This window comes from Vipera berus (assembly GCF_964194415.1).
Source record: "Vipera berus genome assembly, chromosome: 1".
In the NCBI taxonomy this organism is placed as follows: domain Eukaryota; kingdom Metazoa; phylum Chordata; class Lepidosauria; order Squamata; family Viperidae; genus Vipera; species Vipera berus.
Window position 1 is genome coordinate 23,526,727 of NC_138202.1, and position 20,463 is coordinate 23,547,189.

Sequence of the window (20,463 nt, forward strand, 5' to 3'; positions counted from 1 at the left end):
CATTTTGGGCCTGGGCAACAAAAAATTAGCTACCTGTTCTGCCTAAGCAGAGGTCACTTAAAAAATCAGTAGCAGCTACTTTTTTATAATTTTGGATGTTGCAGGAGCCCACGGATAAATTATATTTGCGTGTACATGCACTTATACACGTTTTTTTAAACAGCGCCTCATCATCGTCATATTGCTAGTTTCCCCCCCCCCAACCGCCACCACATCCGGTATAACAAATGCAAAAATGACTGAGAAAGGGAAGAAACTCGGCTCCAGTTTTTGTGCGCCCTGGGCGTGGCTTCGAGCGACCGGCCCCGCCTCCCACCATTCAACCCTCGTTGAGGGCGTAACCTCCCTTGCCGGCTTTGCGGAGGATGCAGGTGAGCTCGTTCTTCAAGGCTTGGCCGCCCATCCGTCGATTGGGCGACCTCGGCGGACTCCAGCTCCAATCCGCCCCATCGTGAAGGCGGAGAGTTGCTGGTTTCTTCCTTAGCAGCAGAATATGAAGCGGCGAGGTGCGTAGGTGCCGGGTATCCGCGCTACCTCTCGGGTGTCAAGAAAAGTGGTTCGCTCGCCTCGGCTGCCGTGGGCCACGCCGCTTCCTCCGAGATGTCTGACGGGTAAGGCGCTGCTGCAAGGTCCGGAGAGCGATGGGAGCCGGGGTTACTGCCTCCGGTGTCGGTCTCTTGAGATTGCTCTTTGCGTCCGGCCGTCTCGCCTCCGCGTCGCTGCACAATCTGCTCCTTTGGCTTTCCATTTCATCGGTCGGTCGGGCGGAGAAAGGGCGGGCGGAGGAGGAGGCGAGCTGAGCTTTTTCTCAGAAGTAAATTCCAAACCGGTTTTCGAATGGATAAAATTTAAGAACGGGCGCATGAGTTTGGGAAATGAGCCGCCCTTGTGCGCGATAGGTAAAGGGGGGTGGAAACGGATCGAAACGCGCTCCTGACGCTCAGTCCCGGGGTACTCCAAGAAGCTGGCATGGGGGACTTTGCATACTACTCCAAATCTCAGCCTGATTCCAGATTAGTGTAAATGGAAGGCATCCTTTTGTATCCTTATACTAGCCTAGTGAAATGGGCTGAGTAGTGGAATCTGAGTCGAGGCAATCTGGTGAACTTTTTAAGTCTTGAAGAGGTTTCCACCTCCATTATCTCTGGTCTAAGTGAGCTGTTGTGATAATCATTTGAAGTACATAAAGTGCCCAAAATGCACCACTGCCTTTTCTGTGCCCTTAAGTTATTATATACAATGTATTGAGTTGACTTTGGCAGAATCTGGTGGATTCTAACATAATCAGAGCTGGTTAGTTCGTGGATGAAATCCAGCTCATTTGATTAGTTTATGATCCAATATATTCCATAAATGGGATATTCCAGTAGCCTGGTCACGTGTGTCATTTAAACCTAGGCAATACCTCTCACTAAAATCCAACTGTTTTACTACTGTGTTCAAACACATCTTCCAAGATGGAAAATAGAACAGATGATAGTCTCAAATTTAGCAACTGTTGGTCCTCCAAAACAGGGTTTCCTAAACTTTGGCAACTTGTAAGATGTATGGATTTCAGTTCCCAGAATTCACCAGTCAGCATGGGGAAATATGGGAGCTGAAGTCCACATATCTTAAAAGTAGTCAAGATTGAGATACCTGGCATCTACTGGATGTTTTTGGGAACAGAAAGTTTTAAAAAGCAGAACTTTTTCTTTCAGTCTTAACTCATTTTAATTACCATCGTATATGATATAAATGTAGTGTGTAGATTAATGTATGATTTATTTCCCCTCACATTTTAGTTCATTTTAGAAATTTACTCAACGGTGTATTGTTCAACAATGTATGTTAAAACAAACTATAGTTTAACATATTTGATAACCACCTTATTTACCAGGATTTGGTTCTTCATATGTTTAGTTGGAATAGAAACTTTGCAGAATGCAAGCTGGGCAGATTTGAAAATATGTGAGGCATGTCCAATGATAGCTTTTCAGGTGTGCTGAGATGAGAGTTCTGATAATGCAGGCACTGCTCATATTAAGACACTCATCCATTTTGACGCAGGCATTTAAAGCTGCTTTGAATAATTAAGAAAATCCGTTTAGAGTATTTTGGCAAGTCAAAGGTGATCAGAATAATGATTATACTAGGGTGGTTGAATGAAAACAGCGTGAAGTGTATCAGTATGTAAATTTTTCAACTGAAGCAACCCAGCCTGGCAACCAGACAAAGGATTGGCCCCGTTTCCCTGCTGGAGTGCCATCTGTTCTTCCTCTATTGCAGACATGTCAAACACAAGGCCCGGGGGCCGGATCCGGCCTGCGAAGTGGTTTCATGTGGCCCGTGAAGCCATCCTGGAAACAGTGAGGGAATGGCCCCCACTGCCTTGGCCCTGGCCCAGAGACCCTCCTTCTGCCAGAGACCCTCAGATCTGTCCCACTCCTGCCCAGGCCCCCATAGGCACCCTTGATGCAAATGATGTAGAGCTGGCCACGCCCACCCAGTAGACCATACACACACTAGCCACGCCCACCCAGTAGGCCACGCCCACCCTGGCCATACTCACCCGGCCCCTTGAGGGCAACCGCAATGCTGATGCAGCCCTCAATGAAATTGAGTTTGACACCCCTGCTCTATTGGCATGGCTCACAAATTGTTCCCTTCCCAGTCTGTAGGTGTGATCCCAGTTCTTTAGGGATGTTGAACCTGATCAGATAAATCTCTTCATCTTTTCATCTCCTTGGGAATGTTGGCTTACACCTTTCCTCCAGGCAAAAGCCTGACTCCCTTATGTCACACCACAGTGAGGGAGCCTAAGATCCCTAGAGTTGCCATTTTATAGAAAAAAATCCCCTTCTCCTTATCATTGCATCCAGTTTGACTCTTTTCAGCACGTGTGAGTGGAGATTATACCGGTAGTGCTGCTTAATCCAATTTTCTTGGTCTCAATGTCAGTATGACCATGTCTCAGCAATGGGCAGTCCCAAAGAGGACTCACAATTGCCAATTGCTCCATTACCTCTGCCATAAACCCAGATTAAACCAAGTTTAAGAACCACTAAATTAGAGTGTGAAGTTAGTCTTAGGCCCAGGAGTGCCCACAGGGTTGTGTGTCAGTTGAATCAATAAAGCCTCCTTTACACACATGCAATTGTTGGGGTTTTGACTGTCCAGTTGTGTCAGCTGTTTTCACATTGTTGACATATTCCCTCCATCCCAATTACAGATGCCCCTGCCTAGGTTCTAATCCACATTCCATTAGTAATTTAGGGCCCCTGAGACTGTGCAGAGTACTTATGCATTCTTTTATAGGATTCCCTTTTTCCCCCTGACCTCCCCATTTTTATTTTCTAGCTTAGTCTGGTTATCAGATCCCAGAAGATTGGAAAAATAGGGTTATCTTATCTTGACTTATTCTTTTAATTAGGACATGGTGCAAAGCATACATATTCAGAACATATTGCATATTATAACAAACATGTTATGCAGTAAAATGGAATAGATCTTGCACGATATGGCACGCTCCAGATATGTGAGAACAACTGTCATCATCTCCAACTAGACCAATTAAAGCACGGGTGTCAAACTCACCACATCACATGACGTGCCACGAAGTATTGCGACTTTTTTCACATTGCTGGAGCTGGGGTGGATGCAGCCTCTGCATGATGCAACTGGCCCACAGGCCGGCAGTTTGACACCCCATAATTAAAGTCTCTGATGGTTAGGAGGGGGGTGGTGGTAGTAGGAATTGTAGTCCTGGAAGCTTGGTATTCAGACAAATCAGCCATAGAACATAGAAGTAAACCATATTTACACACCATTGAAAAGGGACAATAAAGAAGCTAGGAGGGAAACAAAAAGACTAAACACATTCTCTTCAGCAGCCAACATCCAGGTAAGCAGGAATTAACACCAGACAAACAGTTAAGCAGAAAACAATGTCTTGATCAAGGAACTACCAAGGAGAAGACCATGCCCCCATCAATATGGGCAGGGCAAGCTACTGTATATTTATTTATTTATTTTATTTTATTACATTTATATACCGCCCTTTCCCGAAGGACTCAGGGCGGTTTACAGGGTGATTAAAAACAAAAATACAAAAGTTAAAAACATATTAAAAAATTATATTCGTCCCTGCATAAGTAAAACCCCAGTTAAAATTAAAATTAAAACTAAAATTAAAATTCTCAGCCTGGGCCAGAGAGCTCGAAGAGCCAGGTCTTCAGGTCCCGGCGGAATGAACGGAGGTCGGGGGCAGTCCTAAGCTCCACTGGCAGCTGGTTCCAAAGGGCAGGCGCACCCACTGAGAAGGCCCTATCCCTGGGTGTTGTCCGCCGGCAATCTCTTACCGGTGGCACCCTGAGAAGACCCTCCCTGTGGGAGCGCACTGGACGAAGGGAGCTTGATGCCGGCAGCAGGTGTTCCCTCAGATATCCTGGACCCAAGCCACTTAGGGCTTTATAGGTCATCACCAGCACCTTGAATCTCACCTGGAGGGCAACCAGGAGCCAATGCAGCTCGCGGAGTAGAGGTGTTACATGGGAGTATCGGGAAACCCCCATCACAACTCGCGTGGCCGCATTCTGCACCAGCTGAAGCCTCCGAGTGGTCCTCAAGGGCAGCCCCATGTAGAGAGCGTTGCAGTAGTCTAAACGGGAGGTCACGAGCGCATGAGTGACTGTGCGTAGGGCATCTCGGTCCAGATAGGGTCGCAAGTGGCGCACCAGGCGAACCTGGGCAAAAGCCCCCCTGGTCATGGCTCCTATATGGTCTTCAAAATTGAGTCGTGAATCCAGGAGGACGCCCAAGTTGCGAGCCCTATCAATGGGGGGTAACACCTCACCCCCCATTGTTAGAGATGGAATAGTCTGGTTGACCCGAGATGCCGATATGCACAGCCACTCAGTCTTGGCGGGATTGAGACGAAGCCTGTTTCTCCCCATCCAGACCTGGACCGCCTCCAGGCAACGGGACATCACGGCGAGGGCATCGCTGGGTTGGTTCGGGGTGGAAAGAAAAAGTTGGGTATCATCAGCGTACTGATGATACCCCACTCCGAAACCACGAATGATCTCACCCAGCGGCTTCATATAGATGTTGAACAGGAGGGGCGAGAGAACCGACCCCTGAGGAACTCCACAAATGAGAAGCAAATCCCATACTCACACTGATGATGTTACCTAGTTGAGTAATGGAAGATACGTAGTAAGCAAACAGTCAAGCTCAGAAAGCACTAAGAGCTCCACAGAATTTTAGGTCATCAGCTGAACAGTTAGTTATATCTTCCTAAGAAACAAGATAGATGTAACAGTAGTGGACTGCAATTAGTGACTTATTAGCTGTATGGGGAGATTAGGATTAAGATGATTCCTTAATCACAATAATCTCTTCTGCTTGTCATAGTCTTATGAAAGTCTTCTGTGCTGCAGAGGGAGAACCAATGTTAACAAAATTAAGTAGAAATATTACTGTGGAATAAATGTAACTGGAAAAAAAATCTATTGTTAGAAAATTGCCATGTCCTAAAACTAGTGTTGCATTTTTCCTTTAGTAATTTTTATTAAATATTACAATTAAAAATTACAATTAATACAAAACACACTAAAACAATAAAAAGAAGTAAATATAAAGTGCAGAAAGAAAGAAAAACACAAAAGTAAGAATATAGTAAATATATATATAAAGAAATGACTTTCCCCTTCATCACATGTATAAGTTGTTATAGTAACTTAATATCTTCTACAACAAATAATCTTCCCATGTTTCATCTCTTATCTATAAATAGATCCTTAAAGCCTTGTTCAGTTCTGGTCAGCAAAAGTCCATTAAGGGTTAACAGATATATTATACCTATTTTAACCTTGGTCAAATAAGCCAGGTTTGTATTTCTTCCTTTTACTTTTAACAATCTTTATCTTAAATAAATAGGGATGTGGTGACTCAGTGGGTTAGGATGCTGACCTTGTCGATCAGAAGGTCGGCAGTTTGACGGGTCGAATCCCGAGTGCCGCGTAACAGAGTGAGCGCCTGTTACTCGTCCCAGCTTCTGCCAACCTAGCAGTTTGAAAGCACGTAAAAATGCAAGTAGAAAAATAGGGACCTCTACGGTGGGAAGGTAACAGCGTTCCGTGAGCCTTTGGCATCTAGTCATGCTGGCCACATGACCACGGAGACGTCCTCGGACAAGTGCTGGCTCTTCAGCTTTGAAACGGAGATGAGCACCGGCCCCTAGAGTTGGAAACGACTAGCACGCATGTGCAGGGGAACCTTTACCTTTGCCTTATCTCAAATAATTGTCCTAGAACTTAAATTTACATGAACTTACCTGGTGCTATAAAAGAACTTGTGATCCAGAGGTTCCTAATATCTGAAAAGCAATTAACAAGCTTTTCAAATACAAAAGTGATTTAAAAAGGAAATATGCAAACCCAATATCCTTAAGGGTGTTTGTTGATCACGTTTTGAGCACAGGTTGGCTGCATCATCTTCATCACCTTATTTCCCAAAGCTTGTAACTTGCTGGAGACCGGTTTGTCTTACAATCTCTTTCAAAAGGAGTAAATGTCTGGAATACACAATCTCAAGATCTCTCTTGTTTAGAGAAGAATTATGAAGAGCTGATCGCTGGCTCTTCATCCCACTCTCTTGACTACCGTATTTTCCGGCGTATAAGATGACTTTTTAACCCATGAAAATCTTCTCAAAAGTTGGGTCGTCTTATACGCCCAGTCGTCTTATACGCCGGAAAATAGTACATAAATCAATCGAGCGCCCCTGTTCTTGCAAAGCAACTTCAAGCCTCCTTAGTCCAGTCCCCCCTCCAATGTGACTCTCCCTTCCCACCCCCAAGAGCCTCTAAGCCCCTTCCCCTCCCCCTTGCAAACGCCAGACCCCGGGAGCTCTTGCGTTTATTCCAAAGGGTGGGTGGAACGAAAAGCCCCTTTCGGCTCCGGCGTGGCTGCAAGTCGACGAGCCCGGGAAGGCACGCCCTCCCCTCTCACTGTGGAGGAAGCAGGGCAGGCTGGCGTCGGGCGGGAGCCGGCAGGGCAGTCCTGCACACGCGTGCGCTCCCCGGCTGCTAAGGAGTCCTCGGGGAGCCGTGGCAGGCGCCTCACGCCCTTCCCTCTCGAGGCCGCACCGGCGGAGCCGTCCGGCGTCGGGTGGGAGCCGGCAGGGCAGTCCTGCGCACGCGCGCGCTCCCTGGCTGCTAAGGAGTGCCTGGGGAGCTGTGGCAGGCACCTCAGGCCCTTCCCTCTCAAGGCGGCACCGGTGGAGCCGTCCGGTGTCGGGCGGGAGCCGGCAGGGCAGTCCTGCGCACGCACGCACTCCCCAGCTGCTAAGGAGTCCTCGGGGAGCCGTGGCAGGCGCCTCATGCCCTTCCCTCTTGAGGCAGCACTGGCGGAGCCATCCGGCGTCGGGCGGGAACTGGCAGGGCTTTGCACCATCTGCATCAGACGGGTCTGAATCGGGCTTGTGTCGGACACTTGGCAACTTGCATGTAAGTATTTTCCGGCGTATAAGACGAAAAATCTTGAAAATCTTCTCAAAAGTCGGGGGTCGTCTTATACGCCCAGTTGTCTTATACGCGGGAAAATACGGTACTCTACTTTTAATGGAGCTGTCTTCAGTTCGCCACTTCTTTCCCAGAAGTCCAACTGGAGTTGCATTTTTGAAGAAGCTTTTTCCCTGCTCTGCTAAGGAAACAGGTTTTCAAGAATATAATTTTTTTGACATAGGTAAGAACCTATTATTCATTTTTCTACCCGAGTACAAGTTCCAGAGTTCAGAGATTCTTATTCTTATTTGTGTGTGTTTATGTTTTGTGTGTAGGTAATTCTTGATTTACAACCCAATGAGTTGTAAGTCTCTATGGCCATAAGTTGAGGCACCCAGATTAAGTTCTTTTATTGACAAGTCCAGAACAGAATGTCTGCCAGAGATAAATTCCCTGAGGATGGGCCCAGGATGATTCCAAAAGCTCAAAAGACTAAACCTCTGGTCCCAGTGACTGACCCCAATTGGATCCTGCAATAAACCTATACATTCATTTGAACTTCCTGGATTCCTGGTTTCCTGAGCTCGACAGGGTTGCCCTATTTAGATTTGGTTTACTTCTTATAGTAGACCAAAGTTTGTTTAACCATGCTTATTATATAAACCACATATAATTGGGTTGAAATAACATACTAAATTTGAGTGAAGTATGTCACTCATTGCTTAGACAGTTATGTAAACCAGGCTGTAATCACTATGTATGATCCATGGAAATAGTGTTTGAAAGATCAGATGGAAAACAACAGATTCTAGCTGATGTAGAATGAAGATGATGACACTGATAATGATGCCTACATTGTACACATATTGCCTAGACACGTTGAGGTATTTTTTTGGAGCATCCTTTTAATATGCTCTCGAGTATCCTTTTAAAAATGCTCTATTAGCTGGATTTTGCATAGACACCATTGTCACTAATACATATCATTGTACCAAAATCTGGATAATTAGTTTCATGATGAAAACCTTCAACTGGAAGCTGAAGAACTTTCTGCAGTTCCAGTGTTGTCTTGTAAGTTTCAATTTGCCTTGGGGTGGAAATTTTGTATGGCAGAAATTGTAATTTTGAACCACAAGAAGTAACGTGGCTGAAAATAACCAAGTCCAATAGCCATTGGCCTAGATTTCAAGGCTCACAATTGGTGACAATGAGACCAATTGCCTAACATTTGAGGAACCATAGCTCTCCCCATTTTATATTGTGCCAGTCCAAAAGCCATGTGCAGGTAGTCCTTGACCTACGACCTTAATTGAGCCTGGAATTACCTTTGTGAATTGTTGCAGTCATTAAGTGGGTCATCACATGACCACAGTCTATTTTATGACCTTTTTTGCAGCAAATGCTGTTAAGCAAACGCTGCAGTTGTAAAGTGACCAATGAGGCTGTTAAGCAAGTAAGACGGTTGTTAAGCTAACCCATTGTTCACAGTGATTGCTTTTTGCCAGAACAAATGCCAGTTTTTCAGCACAAACATAATTCACAGTCATGTGATGGTGGGATAATAATAATAATAATAATAATAATAATAATAATAATAATAATAATAATAATAATAACAACAACAACAACAACAATAACAATAATAACAATAACAATAACAACAACAACAACAACAACAATAATAATAATAATAATAATAATAATAATAAGAAGAAGAAGAAGAAGAAGAAGAAGAAGAAGAAGAAGTAGTAGTAGTCATCTAGACAACGGACGTGGCAGTGCCTGAGACAGCAGAATAGAAGAGAAAGAGATAACAAAATACAAAGACCTATAAATAGAAATAGAACGACTGTGGCAAAGGCAAGCGAGGGTAGTATAGTAATAGGCACCTTGGGTGCAAATCCCAAAATAACTGGAGCACCACTTGAACACCATTGGCATTGACAAATTTGCCATTAGTCAATTGCAAAAGGCAGCCTTAGTAGGAGCTGCTTCCATCCTGCGACGATATCTGTAATACCATCAAACATCCACATCTGCCTATCCCAGGTTCTTGGTAAGGACTTGATAGGTAGACAAAAATGTCAAATCCAGTATGAACATCTGATGATTAACAACAACAATAACAATAACAATAATAAAGTTGTAAGGGACCTTGGAAGTCTTCTAGTCCAACCTCCTGCTCAGGCAGGAAACCTAAACCATTTCAGGCAAATGGTTATCCAGTCTCTTCTTAAAAGCAGGTTGTTCCACTGATTAATTGTTCTGTCAGGAAGTTTCTCCTTAGTTCTAGGTTGCTTCTCTCCTTGATTACCTTCCATTCATTACTTCTTGTCCTGCCTTCAGGTGCTTTGGAAAATATGTTGTTCCCTTCTTCTTTGCGGCAACCCCTCTGATATTGGAACACTGCTATCATGTCACCCCTAGTCCTTCTTTTCTTTAGACTAGCCATACCCAATTCCAGCAACCTTTCTTTATATGTTTTAGCCTCCAATCCCCTAATTATGTTTGTTGCTCTTCTGTGCACTTTTTCTAGACTCTCAACATCTTTTTTCATCGTGGTGACCAAAATTGGATGCAGTATTCCAAGTGTAGTCTTACCAAGGCATTGTAAAGTGGTATTAGAACTTCACATGATCTTGATTCTATCCCTCTGTTAATGCAGCCTAGCACTATCTTGGCTTTTTTGGCAGCTGCAGCACACTGCTGGCTCATATTTAAGTGATTGTTCACTAGGACTCCGAGATCCCATTCACAGTTTCTAATATTGAGAAAGGTACCACCTATATACTATACCTGTGCATTTGGTTTTTCTTGCCTAAATGTAGAACCTTACTTTATTCACCATTGAATTTCATTTTGTTAGATAGCGCCCAATGTTCAAGTCTGTCAAGATCCTTCTGTATCTTAACCCTATCTTCCGGAGTGTTGGCTATTCCAGCCAGCTTGGTGTTGTCTGCAAATCTGAGGAGTTCCCCATCTATGCCCTCATCCAAATCATTGATGAAGATATTGAAGTGCACTGGGTCCAGAACAGAGCCCTGGGGCACCCCACTACACACTTCCCTCCATGTATTGTAGATGCAGTTCCATTGAGGACCACACGCTGAGTACGGCCTGTCAGCCAGCTCCGAATCCATCTGGTGGTAATGCTATCTAACCCACATTTTTCTATCTTATCAAGTAATAGGTTGTGGTGTACTTTATCAAATGCCTTATTGCAGGCAGTGATAATTGTAGCCAGTGGCTTAGCATCCAAAATACAATTATGGCACTGCAGGGAGAGCCCAGCCATCAAAACGTCAAAACTGAGTCCTAAGTAACTTTGGGGAGGGGGCTGTTGTAAATACAAACAGTCGTTAAGCTATGGGTTCCTAAGCTGAGGACTACCCTGTACCGGTAGTGCAGTCCTTCTGCTCAATCAGTTGTCTCTCTTCTTTAGGTTTCCCAGTACTTAAATTGAAAAAGTCACTGCTTCTAATGTTGGAGGTAATATATATAGGTAGTTCTCGACTTACAACCATTTGTGTAGTGACTGAAGCTACAACACCCCTGCAAAAAGTGATTTATGACCAATTTTCACACTTAATGACTGTTGCAGCATCTCCATGATGGGGTGATCAGAATTCAGGAACTTTGCAATTGGCACGTACTTATGACAGTGGCCGTATCCTAGGATCCTGTTATCACCATTTGTGACCTTCCCAGCTGGCTCCTGACAGGCAAAGACAATGGGGGAACCTGGATTCACTTAGTGACTCTGGCAAAAAGGTTGTACAATGGAGTGGAACTCACTTAACAACTGCCTTGCTTAGCAATGGAAATTTTGGGCTCAATTATAGTCGTAAGTCAAGGATTACCTGCAACCTTCACAAGTATTAGCCATTTGTCATTGGATTATCTCTGTAAACAATATAATTATTATTATAATTAGCAATACATTAAATCTCATTCCATCTTTTTTTTCTCTAGGGAACTTCTGAATTATATCTCTATAGTCATGGCGGTGTTACTGTATTTATTTATTGTATATGTCTCTGTACCACTGAGTGTTCGACTATTCCCTTCAATAATGAGAAAATTTGTATATCTCAATTTTTGTAAGTATTCCTATTGTTTTATCCATCTATCTCAATTGAAAATGGAAGTATTTTCTTCCTGTATGCAGGTAGTCATTCGCAGATAAATTATTAATTAAGGACTTGTTGGAAACCACTCAAAATATCTTTGTTTTTACCAAATTGACTTGTTAATCTTTATTGAAAATGTCAGATAATGCAATTGTAACTCAAATACAGGGTGGATGTACATCTTGCTCAAGAAATCCATTCAAAATATTGTTGCAGAAGATCAATTTTAATAGTGTCCCTAAGGTTTCTAAATTACCATGTTGTTAAAGTAATGAATATACTTTTTTGCGTAAACATTTTAATGAAGAATGATTACAGTATTATATTTCACTCCAAGTTCTCTCTTTTCTCTCTTTTTTCCTGTGTAATCAAATTAAGGAAATACACACACACACACACACACACACGTCCACATATCTGCCAAAATCAAGGCTGATTCAAATGAATATATATATTTAAATGCTGTTTTCTTCATTTGAATCAATCTTGATTCTGGCAGATATGTGGACAAGTTCATGCAGGTTTCTTGGTAACTGAGAAGCCGGTTGGCGAAGGTATTCAGCTGATTTTATGCTTAAGCCAAGACTGGAACTTCCAGTTGTAACTTTCCTGCTTTTAACTGTGATGCCAAACAAGCTGTCTCCAAAGTCATGCTAATAGTTAAAAGAGGCTTGTTTAAATAAACATTGATAAATTGTTAACAATTGCATAGTATTAATTTCTAAATATACTCCACCTGAATGGGGAAGTAGGCCACAGCTGTAGATAAAGGAAAGTGCTCCCCTTGATATTTTTAATGCTCTCTTCTGTTTTAAAAACAGCATTTATCGTACTAACCTAAAAATAATTGCAGGGATTTTAAGATGTTTATCACTGGTTTCCAGGTGATATACTGATTTTCCAAAACTGGGGACTGCTTCAGATTGTTGTTGTTAGTTGCAAAGTCATGTCCAACCCATTGCGACTCCATGGGCAACGTTCCTCCAGGGCTTCCTGTCCTCTATACTGTTTCAGTGACTCCATCCAGCCACCTCATTCTCCCCAGGGGCAAACGTCTTTTAATTTCTTGGCTGCAGTCCCCATCTGCGGTGATCTTGGAGCCCAGGAAAATAAAATTTGTCACTACCTCCATTTCTTCCCCATCTATTTGCTAGGAATTGAGAGGGCCGGATGCCATGATCTTGGTTTTCTTAATGTTACGTTTCAAGCCAACCTTTGCACTCTCCTTCACCCGCAACAAGAGGCTCTTTAGTTCCACTTCACTTTCTGCCATTAGAGTGGTATCATCTGCATATCTTAGGTTGTTGATATTTCTCCCAGCAATCTTAATTCCAATTTTTGATTCATCTAGCCCTGCCTTTCTCATGATGTGCTCTGCATATAAGTTAAATAGGCAGGGTGACAGTGTACAGCCTTGCCGGACTCCTTTCCCAATTTTGAACCAATCAGTGGTTCTGTGTCCAGTTCTCAGTGTTGCTTCTTGACCTATATATAGGTTTCTCAAGAGACAAATAAGATGGTCTGGTACTCCCATCTCTTTAAGAACTTGCCACAGTTTGTTGTGATCCACACAATCAAAGGCTTTAGCATAGTCAATGAAACAGAAGTAGACGTTTTTCTGGAACTCCCTAGCTTTTTCCATGATCCAGCGTATGTTGGCAATTTGATCTCTAGTTCCTCTTCGAAATCCTATCTGTACTTCTGGTAGTTCTCGATCCACATACTGCTGGAGTCTAGCTTGTAGGATTTTAAGCATAACTTTACTAGCATGAGAAATGAGTGCAATGGTGCGATAGTTTGAACATTCTTTGGCACTGCCTTTCTTTGGACTTGGAATGTAAACTGATCTTTTCCAATCCTGTGGTCACTGTTGAGTTTCCAAATTTGCTGGCAAATTGAGTGTAGCACTTTTACTGCATCGTCTTTTAAGATTTTGAATACCTCAGCTGGAATACTGTCACCTCCACTAGCTTTGTTGTTGCTCAGCTTTCCTAAGGCCCACTTCACTTCACATTCTAGAATGTCTGGCTCGAGGTCAGTGCCCACTTCATCATGATTATCAGAGATGTTAAGCTCACTCTTGTATAGTTCTGTGTAATTTTGCCACCTCTTCTCAATCTCTTCTGCCTCTGTTAGGTCCCTGCCATTTTGGTCTTTTATCATGCCCATTTTTGCATGAAACGTTCACTTCATCTCTCCAATTTTCTTGAAGAGATCTCTGGTCCTCCCTATTCTATTGTTTTCTTCTATTTCTTTGCACTATTCATTTAAGAAGGCATTCTTATCTCTTCTAGCTATTGTCTGGAATTCTGCATTCATTTGGGTGTATTTTTCTTTTTCTCCCTTGCCTTTAGCTTCCCTCCTTTCCTCAGCTAGTTGCTTCCCTCCCTTTCTCAGACAGCCATTTTGCTTTCTTGCATTTCTTTTTCTTTGGGATGGTTTTAGTTGCTACCTCTTGTACAATGTTGTGAACCTCCATCCATAGTTCTTCAGGCACTCTGTCTATCAGATCTAATTCCTTAAATCTATTTGTCACCACTACTGTATATTCATCAGGGATATGATTTAGTTCATACCTGAGTGGCCTAGTGCTTTTTCCTACTTTCTTCAGTTTAAGCCTAAATTTTACAATGAGAAGCTCATGGTCTGAACCACAGTCAGCTCCTGGTCTTGTTTTTACTGACTGTATAGAGCTTCTCCATCTTTGGCTGCAGAGCACATAGTCAATCTGATTTCTGTGTTGACCGTCTGGTGATGTCCATGTATAGAGCCATCTCTTGGGTTGTTGAAAAAGAGTGTTTGCTATCGTATTCTCTTGACAAAATTCTGTCAGCCTGTGCCCTGCTTCATTTTGTACTCCAAGGCCAAACTTGCCTGTTATTCCGGTTGTCTTTTGGCTTCCTACTTTAGCATTCCAATCCCCCATGATGATAAGGACATCATTTTTTAGTGTTAGTTCTTTGAGGTGCTGTAGGGCTTCATGGAACTGGTCAATGTCATCCTCTTCAGCACTGGTTGTTGGGGCATAGACTTGGACTACTGTAATACTGAATGGTTTGTCTTGGATTTGAACTGAGATCATTCTGTCATTTTGGGGATTGTATCCTAGTATTGTTTTTCCTACTCTTTTATTGACTATGAAGGCTATTCCATTTCTTCAGAGGGATTCTTGCCCACAGTAGTATACCTGATGGTCATCTGAATTAAATTCACCCATTCCTGTCCATTTTAGTTCGCTGATACCTAAGATGTTAATGTTTAGTCTTGTCATCTCTTGTTTGACTACGTCCAGCTTCCTATGGAAAAAAATCTTTACAGCATTGGACTTTCCTTTCACCACCAGATACATCCACAGCTGAGCGTCCTTTCGGCTTTGGCCCAGTCGCTTCATTCTTTCTGGTGCTACTAGTACTAGTCCTCTGCTCTTCCCCAATAGCATATTGGATGCCTTCCAACCGGAGGGGCTCATCTTTCAGCATCATATCTTTTTGCCTTTTTATACTATCCATGGGGTTTTCATGGCAAAGATACTGGAGTGGGTTGCCATTTCCTTCTCCAGTGGATCACGTTTTGTCAGAACTTTCTGCTATGACCTGTCCGTCTTGGGTGGCCTGGCACAGCATAGCTCATAGCTTCATTGAATTACGCAAGCCCCTTCAGCACGACAAGGCAGTAATCCATGAAGGGGTGCTTCAGATTATATCCATTTAAATAAACGTAAATTTAAAAGAAGAAATGGCCAAGCTCTCATCTTATTGCAAAACACAGGATCCTTTGTGATTGTGCCTTTCTTCCAGGTATGAGGTCATAAATCTGACATAAGATTTGTTGATCTCATGGGAGAACTTGGCCCCTTTAAATACATTTTCAAGAAATTTGTTGCCCATACTCTTAAACAGAATCACACAACAGTGCTTGACTCATGAAAATATTGCTAGTCCTTGGTTCAAAATATCACCAGAATCAAGGTTGGATAACTGTAGATCAGGGGTGTCAAACTTGCAATGTCATGTGATGTTTTGTGATGTATCATGACTTTTTTTCCCCATTGCCGGCAATGGGGTAAGCGCGGTTTTGCTATGATGCATCCGGCCCATGGGCCAGCAGTTTGACACCCTTGCTGTAGATCATTCCCTCTGAAGAACCTGTGGTTCTGTCCATCACAATGTTATTAACCCCCAGCATTCTGTGGGTGCAGGGGAAAAAACTCAGTTAAAGCAACTTTAAGTTTTTGACGTTTTCAGAGTTTTTGTCATGGCATAGGGGGCTGGAAATGGGAGGGGAGGTCAACTGATTTTACAGAAAGCAAACTTCGTTATTTTCTTTTGCAGTGGCTTACCCTTTTGGAGTAGATTATAATAAGCCTGAGGTATTTGTAAAGAACACTCAAAACTTCTATCTTACCTCTGAACCAGGAATCACTTTTGGCATTTGGTGAGTAATTACCTGGCTCCATTAGCCTCCTTGGCATAGATTATATAGGTCCAACCTGGAGTTCCCGTGGTCAGGCTCACTTGAGATCAGATCTGTGGCTAAGGGACCGTACTTCAAATGGGTCTACGACAGGGGTAGGAACCTTGGCTCTTCAACTCCCAGAATTCCTGAGTCGGCATGGTTGGTTCAGGAATTCTGGGTATTGAATTCCACAAGTCTTAAAAGAGCCAAGGTTCCCTACCCCTGTTCCAGGACAACACGCTCCAGCAGACTCGCCCAGCCAACTTGCTGCAGGACAATTCAAAGCAGGATAACTCAAAGAGGGACAAATGAGTTGCAGCTCACCCAGCCTCGAGGACTTCCAGCGTGAGAGGGTTCGAACCTAAAGTGAGAAAAGGCCCGTTGCAATTCACTTTTCCTCTCTTGAATTGTCCCGCAGCGAGTTGGCTGGGGCGAATTGGCTACAGCAAATTGGCTATGGTGAGTTGCCTGGGGTGAGTTGGCCTCAGTGAGTTGTTCCATTCTACTTCAAAGTAGCAATGTGGGGCATTCATGGAAGAGTAAACAAAGACAAGATGGTGGCCACAACTGTACAATTGATCCCTGTTCTTTTATGCATGCACAAAAGCATCTTTGATTGCATGAGTGAAGTTGCCACATTGATCTTTTTGACATCTCCTGTGATACCCTTAGTAGAGAAGCTGGATCAGTGTTCTCCCATTTTTGCCTTGTTTCTGTTGATGCATGTATGAATCTTAATTCTTTTTTAAAATAAACATCTTGGCTACTTCAGTTAATTCAGTGACCTGGCTCATTAAGTAATTTGGACAGAGGTAGCTTACCTCCTTTGGACAACCAGCATGTAAAAGATAATCTCAGCTGCAGGAGGAAGGAAGGCATGGGAAACATTTCAGAAAGGAATCCTCCCTAGTTTTCTGGAGAGTAAAAGGAAAGAAGGGGAGAAATATTTTCAGTCTTGCAAGATTCTGTTAATGTAACCTTAAACATAAAGTTAGTACTTCTGAGGTAGGCTTGTCTGGCCTACCTTGGAGGACTAAAAAGAGGCCTGTCTGACCTGTTGGCTTCCTGTCTTAGGTATACTCTAGCAGAAAACAGACGGAAGGAAGCTGAAGGAAAAGACTTCAGCTGGTATGAAGAGGCCCTCGCAGATGATAACCCCATCATCATCTATCTCCACGGCAATGGGGGTACCAGGTGAATTTCATACTCTCAGCAGAAACATTAATCCCGAAATTATCCTATCTGATCTATGTTGGGGTGGCAATCCAGGGAGGGAGAAAGTGGCTTCAAGTCTCTGCCGGACTGAGAAGCAAGGACTTCACACGTCCTTTATTATTAGCTGAATTTTTTTACCATTAGTTGCCAGTGTTCTTAATTTGCAACACAGAGATCCCATAAAATGATAAATTAAGCAGTATGATTTTCCTTTTTTGTAGTAGTTTTATTAAACATTACAGTTAAAAAGATAAAAAATAATTCAATAAAACCCTAAAAGCACAGAAAAAAAAACAAAAACAGAAAACGGAGAAAAAAAGGGAAATAATTATATATGTGTGTGTGTATGTGTAAATTTTTTGGCTTGCTAATTTACACAAATATGAGCTGCCACTGCTGTGGCTACTGCCTGTAGATGGCCTTGGGCTAGGCTGAAACGGGAAATAAGATTTGTCCCGTGTCTGGGACTAAGCAAGTGTATTCTGAATGCTTAACAAACATTTAAAACATATATATATATATATATATATATATATATATATATATATATATATATATATATATATATATGTGTGTGTGTGTGTGTGTGTGTGTGTGTGTGTGTGTGTGTGTATGTGTATGTATATGTTTTCATAGATTTTCACGGGTACAGGTATGTAGGTCTTGGCGTATTCGGGACTTTTCCCGTGTAAGATTGAGAGTGTCTTGGCGACGTTTCGACGAGGTCCCACTCATCATCTTCAGGCTGGTGTCTTCAGCTTCATGCTTGTGCTAGCAAAGCGTGATTGGAGCTGCCGTCTCTCTATAAATATTGGTAGGGTTGTGTGTGGTGCTGGCTTTGTTGCTGTAAGCGGGTTGGTTGGCTGTGTTGTTACATCCTGATTGGATGATGGAGTTATTGTTAGTCAGCTGTTTTGTAACATCCTGTGTGGCTGAGGTGTTGGCTGTGTGCCCATTAGTCTTTTGTGTTGTAACGACTTGGGTGATGGGCTGTGTGATGACATCCTGAGCTCTAGTGTAGTGATATCCTGAGTTCTGGGCGAACTGCAACCACCATCCAGAAGCCAAACCACGGCGGCATCTCCAGCTGCTGCACCCCCTCCCGACCCCCACACAAAGCAAACCGACACACGGCATGAACACAAAGCCAGACTGCAAACTCAAAGCCAAACCAGAGCCTGGGATGTTACACCCCAGCCTTCTGCTCAGGACATTACATCACAGAACTCAGGAGGTTACAATACTAAAGCTCGGGATGTGTTGTGACACAGCCAACCACCCAGGATGTTGCAGCCCAGAACTCAGGATATCACTACACTAGAGCTCAGGATGTCATCACACAGCCCATCACCCAAGTCGTTACAACACAAAAGACTAATGGGCACACAGCCAACACCTCAGCCACACAGGATGTTACAAAACAGCCGACTAAGCTGCAAACAATAACTCCATCATCCAATCAGGATGTAACAACACAGCCAACCAACCCGCTTACAGCAACAAAGCCAGCACCACACACAACCTCACCAATATTTATAGAGAGACGGCAGCTCCGATCACGCTTTGCTCGCACAAGCATGAAGCTGAAGACACCAGCCTGAAGATGACGAGTGGGACCTCGTAAAAAAATAACCAAGACACTCTCAAAAGACCATTAAGGGTTACAAGATATAACCTATCTATTTTAATCTTGATCAAATAAACTAACTTTATATTCCTTTTACTTTTGAAAATCTTGTTTTCTAATCCCTTCAAATAATATCCTAGAATATAATTTCTTTTCATTTTTTCTTTGTTCCATCCTATCAAACAGCACTTGTTGTTTTGAATGGGAATGATTATTGTAATTAATTTCAAGTCCATCTGGATCCTTAGTGCATTTCTAAAATTACCTTTTTGCAAAAAAATATTTTTTTAAAAGTCCTTCTATTTGAAACTTCTTTCACTAAGGATTGAAGGAAAACTACCTGCCAATCTATAGGTTCCTAATATCTGAAAAGCAATCAACAAGCAATTTCCAAAAGTGATTAGAAAAAAAAGTAGGCGAATCCTTTGTCCATAAACACTCCAACCATGGTTTAGGTGGAAATGGCATTCCCTTATCTCTTAGACTAGAGAACTAAATCTCCTGAAGACTGAGTGGCTGTGCGTATCGACATCTCGGGTTAACCAGATTATTCCACCTTTAATGATGGGGGGTGAGGTGTTACCCCCCGTTGATAGGGCTCGCAAATTGGGCGTCCTCCTGGATTCACGGCTCAATTTTGAAGATCATATAGGAGCCGTGACCAGGGGGGCTTTTGCCCAGGTTCGCCTGGTGCACCAGTTGCGACCCTATCTGGACCGGGATGCCCTACGCACAGTCACTCATGCGCTCGTGACCTCCCGTCTAGACTACTGCAACGCTCTCTACATGGGGCTGCCCTTGAGGACCACTCGGAGGCTTCAACTGGTGCAGAATGCGGCCACGCGAGTTGTGATGGGGGTTTCCCAATACTCCCATGTAACACCTCTACTCCGCAAGCTGCATTGGCTTCCGGTTGCCCTCCAGGTGAGATTCAAGGTGCTGGTGATGACCTATAAAGCCCTGAATGGCTTGGGCCCGGGATATCTGAGGGAACACCTGCTGCCGGCATCAAGCTCCCTTCGTCCAGTGCGTTCCCACAGGGAGGGTCTTCTCAGGGTGCCGCCGATAAAAGATTGTCGGCGGATAACACCCAGGGGAAGGGCCTTCTCTGTGGGTGCGCCTGCCCTCTGGAACCAGCTGCCGGTGGAACTTAGGACTGGCCCTGACCTTCGCACATTTCGCCGGGACCTGAAAACCTGGCTCTTCGAGCTGTCTGGCCCAGGCTGAGAATTTTTAACTGGGGTTTTTAATTCTAGGGATGATTTAATCTTTTTTAATTTTTTTAACTTTTGTATTGGTTGTTTTAAATGCCCTGTAAACCGCCCTGAGTCCTTCGGGAAAGGGCGGTATATAAATTTAATAAAATAAATAAATAAATAAATAAATATTTTGCAGTCTCCTTGTGAGGAACAATTCTCTGGAACACTTGTGAGTGATCCCAAGTCCTTTTCTTGTCCAGAGAAGAATTTCAAAGAGCCCATCTGCTCATTGGCTTTAATTCCATAGCAGTTGTTGGCTCCAGTTTTAGTGGAACTATTTTCTTTTTCCAT

General features: G+C 43.3%; 1 protein-coding gene across 1 annotated transcript in view; it reads left to right on the top strand.

The window, feature by feature from the left end:
- The first annotated feature begins 394 nt into the window (after positions 1–394).
- ABHD12B (abhydrolase domain containing 12B) overlaps positions 395–20,463 on the top strand; it is a 39,075-nt gene continuing 19,006 nt past the window's right edge. The window contains exons 1-4 of the mRNA XM_081314614.1: positions 395–611; positions 11,459–11,586; positions 15,948–16,050; positions 17,146–17,265. Coding sequence (XP_081170740.1) covers positions 601–611; positions 11,459–11,586; positions 15,948–16,050; positions 17,146–17,265 — 362 coding nt within the window. The 5' untranslated portion in view covers positions 395–600. The remainder of the gene's footprint in view (positions 612–11,458; positions 11,587–15,947; positions 16,051–17,145; positions 17,266–20,463) is intronic.